This window comes from Mustela lutreola, chromosome X, assembly GCF_030435805.1.
Source record: "Mustela lutreola isolate mMusLut2 chromosome X, mMusLut2.pri, whole genome shotgun sequence".
Lineage (NCBI taxonomy): Eukaryota > Metazoa > Chordata > Mammalia > Carnivora > Mustelidae > Mustela > Mustela lutreola.
The window spans coordinates 95,024,533-95,037,030 of record NC_081308.1 but is presented as its reverse complement, the minus strand read 5'-3'; the positions used below and the strand labels follow the sequence as shown (position 1 = coordinate 95,037,030).

General features: G+C 45.7%; 1 protein-coding gene across 7 annotated transcripts in view; it reads left to right on the top strand.

Moving 5' to 3' along the window:
* CHRDL1 (chordin like 1) overlaps positions 1-9,745 on the top strand; it is a 121,941-nt gene extending 112,196 nt beyond the window's left edge. For 6 of the 7 annotated variants that reach the window (XM_059157776.1, XM_059157778.1, XM_059157775.1 and 3 more), the window contains exons 10-12: positions 1,956-2,123; positions 4,193-4,282; positions 7,352-9,745. In XM_059157776.1, coding sequence (XP_059013759.1) covers positions 1,956-2,123; positions 4,193-4,282; positions 7,352-7,482 — 389 coding nt within the window. In that variant the 3' untranslated portion in view covers positions 7,483-9,745. The remainder of the gene's footprint in view (positions 1-1,955; positions 2,124-4,192; positions 4,283-7,351) is intronic. The other variant, XM_059157779.1, reaches the window with a different exon arrangement.
* The last annotated feature ends 2,753 nt before the right edge of the window (positions 9,746-12,498 follow it).

The following is a 12,498-nucleotide window of genomic DNA, read 5'->3' as shown; positions in this document are numbered from 1 at the left end:
GGAGGATGTTGTCCACTGTGTAGCATGAAAGTCATACTTTGTTTACTCTTAGTATTTTCAAACGCCAACCAGGGTTGAGTCACTGATGGATTTTGTTGTTTGTAGAGCCCTTCTGCTGAGTAAATTAAGCTCTTGGGGAGGGGAGTGGTGCAAGATGACTCTTTGGGACACTGGGAGAACTTTTAGCACATCACAGGTATTTACAGTGCCATCATGGAGATCACATGGCTGTTAGAGATGTAGTCAGTATTAACTTAATGCAAACAAATTTTTTTAAGGTTTTATTTATTTATTTGAGAGAGAGAGAAAGAGAGAGCATGAGCAGGGGGAACAGCAGAGGGAGAGGGACAAGCAGACTCTGTGCTTGGACTCCATCCCGTGACCCTAAGATCATGACGTGAGCCAAAATCAAGAGTCAGGTGCTTAGCAGACTCAGCCATCCAGGCACCCCCAGTGCAAAAAATGTAACAACTGAACTCAGCTCTCATTTTAAAGGTGAAAAAAACATAGAGGTCTCTGTACACCCAGAGACCCACTTCTCCCACTTGAAAAATGCTAGCACACATCCCTTAATTACTAATATATCCCCCAAAAAAGACTGGCCCCACTGAGAATTAAATAATGACAAAGGGACAAAAGGAGAAAGGAAACTTGATTCTAGAAGGACCTGCAAACTGAAAAGTCCAACCTGGAATCATCAAGAAAAGATTGGTTTTGTCCTTATACTGCCAAAGTGGTGGTGGGGGTGGGAAACTAATCAGGTCAGCAAGGGACACACAATAGCAATTTGATTCCAACCTCTGGATAACATGCATCCATTTGGCTAACAACGAGTCTCCCTAATTGTAGTCACAGATCCAAAGCACCTGGCACTCAGTGCTCTCATCAGAGAATCTTACAGATGAACCTCTGCACATACTCCTGAGTTTTGGGGCTGTCCCTGGCTTCTCTTTGTTGTTCCTGATTTGAATGTACACTTTAAAGACCCAGATGAGGAGGGTGCTGATCACGAAGCCAGCAAGGAAACCTAACTCAAGGATAACCAACTAGGAGAGAAACTTTTTTTGTTGTTTTGTTTTGTTTGTTTGTTTTTTTCTTTTTGTGTGTTTTTTGTTTGTTTGTTTGTTTATTGGGAGTTGAGGAAAGAGGAGGGCAGAGCAGAATAGGAAGTATGAGGAGGCTGGTATATTTATGCCTGGAAGCCGAAATACAACAGTTTAGTTTATACAGTAAATGATCCATAGTTGAGGGATTTGACCAGTTTTTTTGTGTGTATGTCTCCCAACCGTTCATTTGGCACAATGTACATATGACTAATCTGACATCTAGGTTTTGGCACTGGTGTTGATTTGGTATTATCGTTCCCCTTACAAACAAATCAAAGAGCATTCAGAAATGTCAAGCCAATTTGGATAGATCCTTTGGGCAAGTATATGCACATAAGTGAGTGTCATGAATGTTTTCTAAGTATACCTAAATGATGTCAGAGAAGTTAACCAAGGTGCTCTGTCAGCCCATCTCCTGGGTCTCTGTTGGTAACATGAGCTAAACAGACCATGATCTGGACCCAACCCGGAAAATCCTATATACCCTGAAGTGCCTCAGAGATTTGTACCTGGCGACATTCTTCCTCCTCATGAGGTCTGCTCCTCTGTGGCAGTGGGGGGATCTTGTTTACTTGGTGGGTCAGTGTTCTGTGAAACTATGCATTCTGTCACCATGTGGACTTACCTAAAAGGTCATGTGTCCTTTTGTGACATTGTGGCTGTTACAGGGCAGCCTAAACTGAGCTGAGGAGATATGGATGGGATTTTTATCTCTGTGAGAATGTTCTTGTTGACTGTACACATTTGATGAGTGTGAGGTATTATGAATAACGAGATATCTGAATGCCTAGAAGTTCACTTCTGGTTTTGGAAAGCCATGGTAAACCTCTGCTTGCTTCCTGATTCCAGAAGAACTTCCAGGCCAGAACTTTGACAGCAAGGGCTACTTTTGTGGAGAAGAAACAATGCCTGTCTATGAGTCTGTGTTCATGGAGGATGGGGAGACCACCAGAAAAATAGCCCTGGAAACAGAGAGACCACCTCAGGTAGAGGTCCACGTTTGGACCATTCGAAAGGGTGAGCAAGATAATATTGATTCTTTGTTAATTTCTTTTGTAAGGGGTGGGGGAACAGGGAAGGAGGGGAAGACTCACCTTAGTTTTGCTTCAACTTTTTCCTCTGTTTGGCTCAGTTCTCCTGATTGCTCAGAAACATGACTAACACATCTGTGATTATGGCCTTTAAATTTGTCATGACCTGTCCAAAAAACTAAGCATTGACCTTAGGGCTTGTTGTCTTTCTCACACCAACAAAGGCTGAAGGAGTGTTTCTCCACCCCAGCTGCACATCAGAATCTTCTGGGAGAGGTTTCTGTAAATACCAAAAGCCTGGGCCTTACCCTCAGAGATGTTGATGGATCGGCCAGGAATGGGGCCTTGGTGTGAGTGTATTGAAGGCTCCACAGGTGATTCTAATGTGCAGTTAAGGTCACGACCAACCAGACTATAGCCTATCATTCTTTCCAACATGAAGCTCAACCAACATGAAAATCCATTCATGTGGTGCGAAGCTACATCTCTGAAATCATGGTCCGTACTCTGGGGTAAGACACATTGAAAACATTGTCCCCACCCTCAAGAAGATTTAGAGTCTCACTGAAGGGACAATCCCAGTCATAATGTTCATCCAGTTCCTTTCCTGATTACTCACACTGACTGCCATAGTGGGCTGTGTTGTGTTCCTTGTGATCATATAGCTCTTCAGGCCATCCCGCAGGTACAAGGCTAGTGTTGATCTAGTCTGGTCAGCTTTTCTAGAAATCTGAGTGAAGAGGTAAGATTTCAGTTGGGAAATAATGCACATCCTTTTTCTGCTCTCTCCTGCCTAAGGCTCCAGAGCACTCAAACTGTACTCTGCTTTTGCATCATACAAAGGATCTGGTCTACAATGTAGCTACCCAGCCCCACCCAAGAGATGTTACTTCAGTAGTCCTTAGGTAGCACCTTAGCGTGTCCCAAACAGCCAGTGATTCTAATTCGGCACTTGGACCATTCTTTGAAAAACAATTGCCCGAGTGTTAGTGGGGCTTCTTCCTCTTCCTTTTCCCAACTTTTCTTGCCTAAAAGTGTGAATTCCTCCCCACCCCTGAAAAAATGCTGAACACACGTTTCTCACCCGTGTTTATTTTTGGTCTATACCAAGGAATGTTGGTTTTCCAGCTCTAACTCCCTAACTCCTCTAGAATTGGTCACCTAGGTCTAAATCCCTGTTCTGTTGGCTTTCCTTGCAGTGGACCCACTATTTTTTCTCCACACCTCTCACTCCCTGGAGGCATGTGGATGTTTTTCAGCATGCTGGTATAGTGTCTCAGTGACCACTTGTTCAGTGCTGGGAAGCCAAAGGCTGTGCTTAGTGAGTAGAGAAACACCCAGACTACAATTTCGTGTGGCCTCTCTAGACCTCTTGAGGATTATGTAGGCTGGTAACTTGTTGCTCCTTCATTGCGAGGCCATTTTCCTTTTGGGTGTTATTCCAGTAAACGCTTTTCAGGCAAAGTTGAAACTGTGGGTACCTGCTACCCCCGCCTCTTATTTTTACTTTCCTCATTTTCTGCAAGGAAACCTAAAGGAGCTCTGAATATTTCCCAAAGGAAAATATGCTTTTCAGTGAGTTCGGGAACAGGGATGGCTTCTCCGTTTACACAAACAACCTGTCTACAGTCCCACTGCTGGCTCTTGCTGCTTGGCCAGAAGGGCAGCCCAGTGGTTTGGCAGGGACATAATCTACCTGGACGTGGGGGCAAGGGCAGAATTTCTCATTCCACCTTTGGTGGTAGAGGCTATCACCAGCACCCATGCTCAATTCATGTGGCTTTCCCTAGGAGGGGGGCCCATGGTCAGCAACACTATCTTCAATATCTCTATTCTCTGGAGAACCTAGGAGAGGCCAGTGAGCCAAGGAAACAGATGGAGTCAATTATAACCCTTGAGCCATCCAAGTTCCTGGTTAAGCACATTACACAGCCCAGCTCGATACTCCTAAGCCCCAGTAATGAGATGATATGCTCAACCCAAGCAGAGGAAGGGGGTGGTAGCTCCAGATAGAGAGGGCCTGACCACCTGCCCCACTTTTTCACTTGGCCCCAGGCATCCTCCAGCACTTCCATATTGAAAAGATCTCCAAAAGGATGTTTGAGGAACTCCATCACTTCAAGCTGGTGACCAGGACGACCCTGAGTAAGTGGTAACCCTGTGTTTCTTTACTCCCCCCTGGAAAATGCCTCCAGACCTCCATGGAGCAGAGCCCCCAGTAAAGTCTCTTTTCATTCTCAGTGACTATCAGCAGGCTCAGGGTCAATGTCAGAAGATGTTCTGTCTCTTCTCTGGGGGACTTATCAGCAGAGGGGGTCTCTGAATGTGAGCTGAAAAGCTTGGACCTTGGATTTGTGAAGACAAATCCAGATGTGGTCTGAGCATAAGCTTCCTTGAGTTCAGGTTACCTGACTCTCTTTAATGAACACTGCTAACCCTGGAGTCTCCAAAGGGTCAGAGAAAGCTCACGAGATTCCAGAGTTGGTTGGTTCTTTAGTGGAGATGTACCATCTGGAAGGATGAATCCTCTGGTGGTGGGGATGAGAGACAGAGAGAAAGAGAACACATCCCAGTGCAGCAAAGCGCTGTTCAGCTCTTTAGTACTGCCCCCTGAGTTGTCCTGTTTCTTTAAAAGCATCCAGGCACTCACTGGGGCATACCTGCAGCTCTCCCCCTTTCTATGCAGGATAGAGCCTGAGGACTAGATATTGCTAGGGACTGGGAAGGGGGGAGTACTTCTGAAGGAATAAAAGACCCAGAATTCCTATCCAAAGGGAATGCCAATGGGCAAGACAGAACATGAAAATGCCTTCTCTATGAATCAGTCTAGTTCTGAAGAGTTAAATACTTAAGTACTCAGGGAAATCTGTGAGGAAGCCAGAGGGGCTTAGTCAAGGAAGGCTTCGGGGAGGAGGTGTGTTTTGAAAGAGAAAGGTGTGATGGGGAGACAGGTCAGGAAATTCATTCAGGGAGAGGGTTCAGCCTAAGAGAAGACTCGGACAGGAGTGAACAAGAAACGTGGTGAGGGGGCGGCCCTGGAAGAGGCCAGGGAGAGGTACACAGAGAAGGCAAGTGGCTTTCTCTGTAGACTCACAAATGGCCTAGCGAGATGAAAATGGTGCTTCAGGAACATGTCTCTTGGTTAGACAGATTTATCTGTCTGATACTTATACTTTGATGAAGCCATGTTCTGAAGAGCCCAACATACCATGCTGAGAAGTTGGACTTGCTTTCCAGATGTGAGAACCCCAAGGGAGGGTTTTAAGCAAGTGTGCAATGCATGCAGGTTTGTTTTTTAGAATGGAGTGCCCACAGTGTGGAGTGAAAAGTGAACTCTCAGTGATTAAGTAGTTGGTGGTACTCTGAATTAGGAAGCCCTTATACCATAAAACAACAACAACAACAAACAAACAACTCTTACATTATATTAGGTTGGTCAGCAGGGAAAGAGAGGTCACCGTGAGGGACACCTCTGAGGTCAAATTGTGAGCATCCCTACAAAGAAGTAAGTTTGGAATGACTCCCAACAATAACAGCTTTATAGACAGGGTGAATAGTGTTAATTCACTAATGGGAAACAATGGAGAATAAGCAGGTAGTAGGGGGAAAATACGTTTCACTTGGAACATGTTTAGCTGAAGATGCTTAAAGGCCATTTGAGCAGAGTTTATCCTATGGGCAGCTGGAAATAGGGTTGATGAGGTCACTTGTTTATTAACGTAGGAAACTTACAGATGATAAACTGAACAGGAAGGAGGAGAATTCAGACTGAGGAGGGTTGGGAGTCCATACATGTGAGTTAGGAATAAAAGGGGCAGAGACTAGGATCTGGTACCAGTGATGTGACTTTTGAAATTACCAATTAATTTCAAAGAACACATTTTTGTTTCACCATGAGCAAGCACTGTGCTGGGGTGAGGGGGATGGGGCTTGAAAGATGATTGAAATGAACTCTCTGTCCACAACAGGATTTGGGGTGTATAGCAGAAGTAGACAGTGTGTGCCTCCAGCTGTGTGCAACTGAAGGAAGTGGGCACTGAGATGATCCAGCAGGGGATCACCAAAAAGAGGCCTGACCCTTTCTGTCATGTGACCATCAGATCCTGGCACACAGCAGGACTTTGGGGGAAGCAGGTTCCTTGCCTGACCCTTCTCTCCTTTCCCACTGAGTTGGAGAGAACAGAGAAAACTGAGGGATCCAGGGGAGAAAGGGAACAGAGACATTGAGTCTGTAAGGAAAGAGGGACATGATCTCCTGTGGCCAGGAAAAGAAAAGAGGTTGAAAATAGATTCTGGATGAAGAGAAGCTCACTGACCTTGGACCACGAGTTCCCTAGGTTGTAACACCACTAGAACAGGAATCGAAAGACCAAGGAGGATATCCAGTGTGGGCAGTTTGTTACGAAGATTATTTGCCATGGCAAAGCGACAGCGGAAGAAGGAAAATCTTGACACTTGAGGATCAGGAGAGTCAGAGAAGGACTGGTCCAGAAGAGGGATGATCTAGAGTAATTACCAGTGGTCAGCACAGGGTGTGAACTCAAAAATATTTGCTCAACTAGCATGATGGATTGGGGAAGGGGCAAGTTGTTAAGGACAGCCTGGAAGTAGGGGCACATCCGTGGAGGGAGAGGAGAAAGCAGGGAATGGGAGGGATAGCCACAGGAGGGGACAGAGGGGTGCTAAAGGGGGTGTAAGGACAGCATGTGAGCATAGAATAAAACAGAGGTGGGCAGTTGTTAGCAAAAGGTGGTGTGAACAGAGAAAAGAGCAGTAAATAATCAAGTTCCCTAAACCAGTATCTGCCCCCCGAAAAGCAAAACCTCAGTAACATACAGGTACTGGCTTTATTTGACGTGGTGCCAAGTAAGCCACCTAATTAGCTCACAACCTAATAGTGGGGCATTTCTCAAATGCTAGATATACTGCAAAAACTCCAAGAATAATACTTGGGTTTGACTCTTGAGGCCGTTAGGTATTATTCTTGGGATTCTTACAAATCCTGCATGTTGAAATGAATGCTCCATGGCCCTTTTTCGTATCTGTCCCAGAAACATGTTTTGGGGGATTGCTCTGTTGAAACCACCTGACGTTTGTATTCTGATCCCCCCCGCACTGGGGACAAAGTGGGTAAGGATCAGCTAGATTGGTTACACTCTTTATTGGCTCTGTCCTCCTCTTACATGTCTGGGCCACTCTGTGTTTGCTTTGTAGGCCAGTGGAAGATCTTCACCGAAGGAGAAGCTCAGATCAGCCAGATGTGTTCAAGTCGTGTGTGCAGAACAGAGCTTGAAGATTTGGTCAAGGTTTTATACCTGGAGAGGTCTGAAAAGGGCCACTGTTAGATGAAACAAACAGTATTGGAGAGGGTAAAGCAAGAAAACTCAAGCTGCAGCTGGACTGTGGGCTGATTTTGCTTAAGTCAACAGTGTCCTAAAACCCCAGACTCAAATGCAGTTCATTATTCACGCCATGCACAGCATAACTCGCTCCTCTGTGTGGAGTGGTGCGTCAGTCCTCAGACACCTCCTGCCAGACTAGAAGAGTCTTGAATTGTTTGTGGGAGAAAGAGGGGTAGAACACCACAGCACTTCTCTAGTTTCTGGGAGAATCACATTTCTTTACAGGTTAAAGAGTAAACAGAACCCTAGGGTTTCTATCTAGGAAGTTACTCCAATAAAAGAGAAAAGACTTAGTAGAAGTTGTGTAGTACAGAGAAAATATTATACTCTTTGAATTTTAGGATGTCTTGTGTTTTTAAGAAAAAAATTAACTCCCTATCCTCATTGACACAGACGCATGCATAGGCGCAAGGGTGCGCATGTGCACACACACACACACACATACACAGACTAAATTGCTGCCTTTCTTCGGAGTCAAAGCCAGCATAGTCTCTCCCCTCCTTTCCTTCATCTGGCTCCCAAGTAGCTTTGAAGTTGTGGGTACCCAGGAGGATAAAGAAGGAATTGTGAGCAGAAACTTCTGCTCTTGGGTCAGTGGTGTGTTTGCTGAAGTCACGAACTATGGTGGCAGGGTGAAGAGTAAGAGCACCATTTCATGACCACATTGACTTTGAAGCTGTAAATAACTTTTCCCTAGTGATAGCACTTCTCTTTTCTCCCTGAGCCCTCGTAAAGAAGTTAGAACTGGGTAAAATCTTCCAAAACTGACTCCGCAGAAGAAAAATAATTGTTGAAAAAAATGGTGACTGAAAGTCAACAAGGCAACCTGTGTTTTCAAGTCAATAGGAGTCACCGACGAATAGCTCAATATTCACTAATTTTCTTGAGGTCAGAGTTCTATAGTCCAAAAATTTAGGCTAAATGATTACATTCTAGAAGCTCCTTAAAGAGGCAGTTTTCCTTCTTCTCCAATTACAGGAGTTGGTTTTGACTTTGCAAAGGGGCTCAGTCCCCACAAGCTTCTGAAGGTTGGCTGTTCAGTTAGGAGAATTATTGCACATTTGGGGAAGCGGACATTCTGACAAAGATCTTTGTTCTAAACCTTCCTGCCATTCTCATCTCACCCAGCGAGTGGGGATCTGAGTCATGAATCCTGGAGAAGGCTGCTCAGAAAATGTCTATTTGCAGCTTGATACCAGAGCAGAACTTCTCTGTTCATAGGCCTAGCTTTAGACATTATCTTTGTGGCAAAACTATAAATTCTCCACAAGGATCTCAAGCCTGCCTTCTAGATTCATCCCTTGTGCTGGGCATGAATGAACTCTAATGAGTACTCAGAAGTATCAAGGACGCAGACGTCATGTATTTCCCACTCCATGATCATAAGAGAGAGGAACATTGTTTTCCTTACAGTCGATGACACCAATAGGGAAAAATGTAAAAATCTTTATGGCAACCTGGCATAAAGGAGTCTGTTCTCGAAGAGATACAGGGGTGCCTCGTGGCCAGGCCTTCTTGGGACCAACGCTTCATACATATGCTCTACGGGAAAGGGAGGGAGAACATCCAGGGCCCAGATGCCAGAGAGCATTACTGGGGATGAGGCTGCTGAGTAGCTGCTGCCTCCCTCCCAGAGGTGGCAGCATTTCCATAGTGTGGAAACAAGTAACTGGATCCTCAGGCCAAGTGGTGATTTCCCCTTTGGAATGACTCACCCCAAGCCTTCCCACCCAGGTGTTCTCTGAAAGCTCAACCATAAGGGAACACCCAGAGAGCTTCCCTAGATAGACTTCTGCCCCCAGGGGCTGGGACACACCTTTCCAAAGTGCTTTCTGAAGCAGGAGCTGTGGAACTGAGCTAGGCCAACACAGAAACCTTCCAGTGTTTGGTGTGGTGTAGGCAATAGAGCATAAGGAGAAGAGGCCAAGCCACCTGTAGTTAGGAGAGGAATGGATGTGGTTCTTCTTGTGTATTTATTTGTATCATAAACACTTGGAACAACAAAGACCATAAGCACCATTTAGCAGTTGTAGCCATTTTATAGTTAACTCGTGTAAACAAGTAAGAGTAAACTTAATGTAACAGTATTAGCCTTTCATTCTTCTCACAAGACATGTACCTAAATAGGGTACTTATTTATGTAGTTGGCGTATTTTGCGTATTTTTTGATTTTTAAATTAATAAAAAAGTTAATTTTGAAAAACCATCTGCAGGAATGCTGTGTGAGTAATTGAGTCCCTGGTCGGTGTTGACCTTGGACCCTGTAGCAGGCAATCAGGGGGTTGTTTCACACTCAGCTCAATGCTCTCTCTCTCCCACTGTGGCAATGACACTAAGAGTGGGGACTTTGTGGTCAAACTGCCTATGCTTTTAATCCCAGCCCTATAGGTCCCAGCTGTGTCGGTCTCCCCATCTATAAAACAGGGATAATTATGATACTATTGCCTTTTGCCTGCAATCCTGCAGTGAGGCTTAATTTAGCCAGTGCATGTCAAGGGATTAGTGAACGTTCATTTATGACCATGGATGTTCAGGAAAGCCATGGCCCAGACAACTGAAGAGATTGGGGACAGAAGGCCACTGATTTGGGTTTCAGGAGGGCCTCAATTTCAGTCTGCTGCACAGGGAGCAAGGTGAGAGTTTTGTCATCTATGTTGATCCAAACCAAGTTGCCTCAAACCCCTAAAGCAGTTAGGTGTGTGCTGTAGCAGAAGCCAAGAAAGCTGAAGTATCAGATAATATAAGGACACAAAAGTGTGCCCTGGGGTGAGCAACACAGAAGTCATTGGTGGTGATGTGCTGGGGGAACGATAGGAGCAGAAGCCAGAAGTGAATAAGGAGATGGGGAATTGGAGACAGAAGTTAGAGTCACTCTTTGGAGAAGCTTCATTGTAGACAGTGGAGAGATTACATGAAGGAAGTAGCTGGAGGAGGATATGGGGTCAAAGGAAAATTTTGGGTTTTCGTTTTTGTTTTTGTTTTTTAAAGATTTATATCTGTATTTCAGGGAGAGAGAGATAAAGTGGGTGCACAGGCAAGAGGAGGGGCAGAGGGAGAGGGTAAGTAGACTTCCCACTGAGCACGGAGCCCAATGCGGGGACACGATCCCACCTTAAGATCAGGATCTGAGTGGAAACCAAGAGTAAATGCTCAACTGACTGAGCCACCCAGGCACCCCTGGAAAGTTTTTGTTTTGAATATGGGAGATATGTAGCCATGTCTGAGTACTGAAGGGAGAGACCCTATAGAAAGGAAAACACTAAAGGTAATGGGGAAAGCAGTGTTATCCTGGTGTAGGAGGTGCTTGGGAAACCATTTCCCCATGCCAAGCCTGGAAACCCAAATCCTTGACCTACTGCTTGGTCTGAATTTTGGCCTCTAGTTGCCCACCCCGTACTGTGTGCATTAGCTGTACCTAGTTCCCCTCATCTCTGTCAGCTTGCTCCACCCCACCATTACCTTACAATGGACTCTAAATCCCCACATTACTCCACCTCCAGTGGGGGGACCACACAGAACTCAGACCAGACACTCTGACTCCCTTTGGTCTTCTTCCCCTGCCCTGATCACCTGCATCAGAATTTCAGTCCTAGCAATTTGATCTTCTAGGTGTGGCCCATGTTTCTTGGTGTTTGTCCTTCTCTCCTCCTACAGGATCTTTTCTTCTTTGTAGTCTCCACACCCGGGTGATTCCCAGGAAGTCCCAGTCATTTCATGTGGGCCACCCACTGCTTCCACCACCATAAGTCTTCTGATAGGCCCCACCACTGCCTGCAGGGATATGACTGGTGGGGGCTCCTTCTGCAGGCCTAGACATGCGGTGTGGTGGTGGTGCTTTGGAATCCTCAGTCTTCCGCAGTGGCACCTTGTCCTGGGCACAAGTGGAGAGAATGCCCCTCTCTCTCTCCCCACCCGTGTTTTATGTTGCCACCTTCCATGAAACCAGTTTAACACATAGCTCTTGAGTATATATTATGTGGGCCAAGGCAGGGGTCTTCTTGTGCCTCAGGGTCTCCTGGATTTTTGCATGGAAATGAATCCTTCAAGTTCCATTTCCAGCCTTTTAGTTGCCAGGACGTGGAGGCTGTACTGAGCATAAGCCTCTAAGACTGACGTGAGATTGTCCTCTTAGTCGCTCTTCCTTATGGTTCCGTGTACAGCCTCCATTCCCCACTGAATCCCTCCTACAGACTGACTTCAGGAGGCCCACCCCACTGGTCAGCCAAACAAGCTCAGATACCCATGAAACCTTTCCGTGGCGGACAGGAGTCCTTAAATGCAGAGCTTCAGTGACAGTACACAGTCTCCCAAATTGTTCATACATGTGTACAGTGTTGTGCTTTTGTATATGCCCTTCCACCGGTAGAATGTTCTTCCCTCTTCTTTGCCCGGCAGACTCCTACTCATCCTTCAAGACCCAGTCGAAATGTCACCTCCTCTGTAGAGCATTACCTGCTCCCTTCCTAATTTGCTACCATTTATCCTTTCTCCTTGTGTACTGTATCCTCCCGCCATACGTACTCCATTCTCTGGAACTTAGTACTTAGTATAAAGTCCTTAGTACTAAGAAGTACTAACAAAAACTTAGTACTTAGAAGTCCTTAGTACTTCTGTGCCTTTGCACCCAGCTCCCTCTGATGTCTCTATTCAATGAACACCTACTCATCTTTTAAGACTCAAATTGCTCATCTCAGACCTTATCCACCTCTTTCAGGCACAGTTGGTTGTGGTTTTTTGTTTTTTGTTGTTTTTTTTTTTTTTTTAGATTTTATTTGTTTATTTGACAGAGATCACAAGTAGACAGAGAGGCAGGCAGAGAGAGAGAGAGAGGGAAGCAGGCTCCCCGCCGAGCAGAGAGCCCGATGTGGGACTCGATCCCAGGACCCTGAGATCATGACCTGAGCCGAAGGCAGCGGCTTAACCCACTGAGCCACCCAGGCGCCCCCCCATGCTCTTATA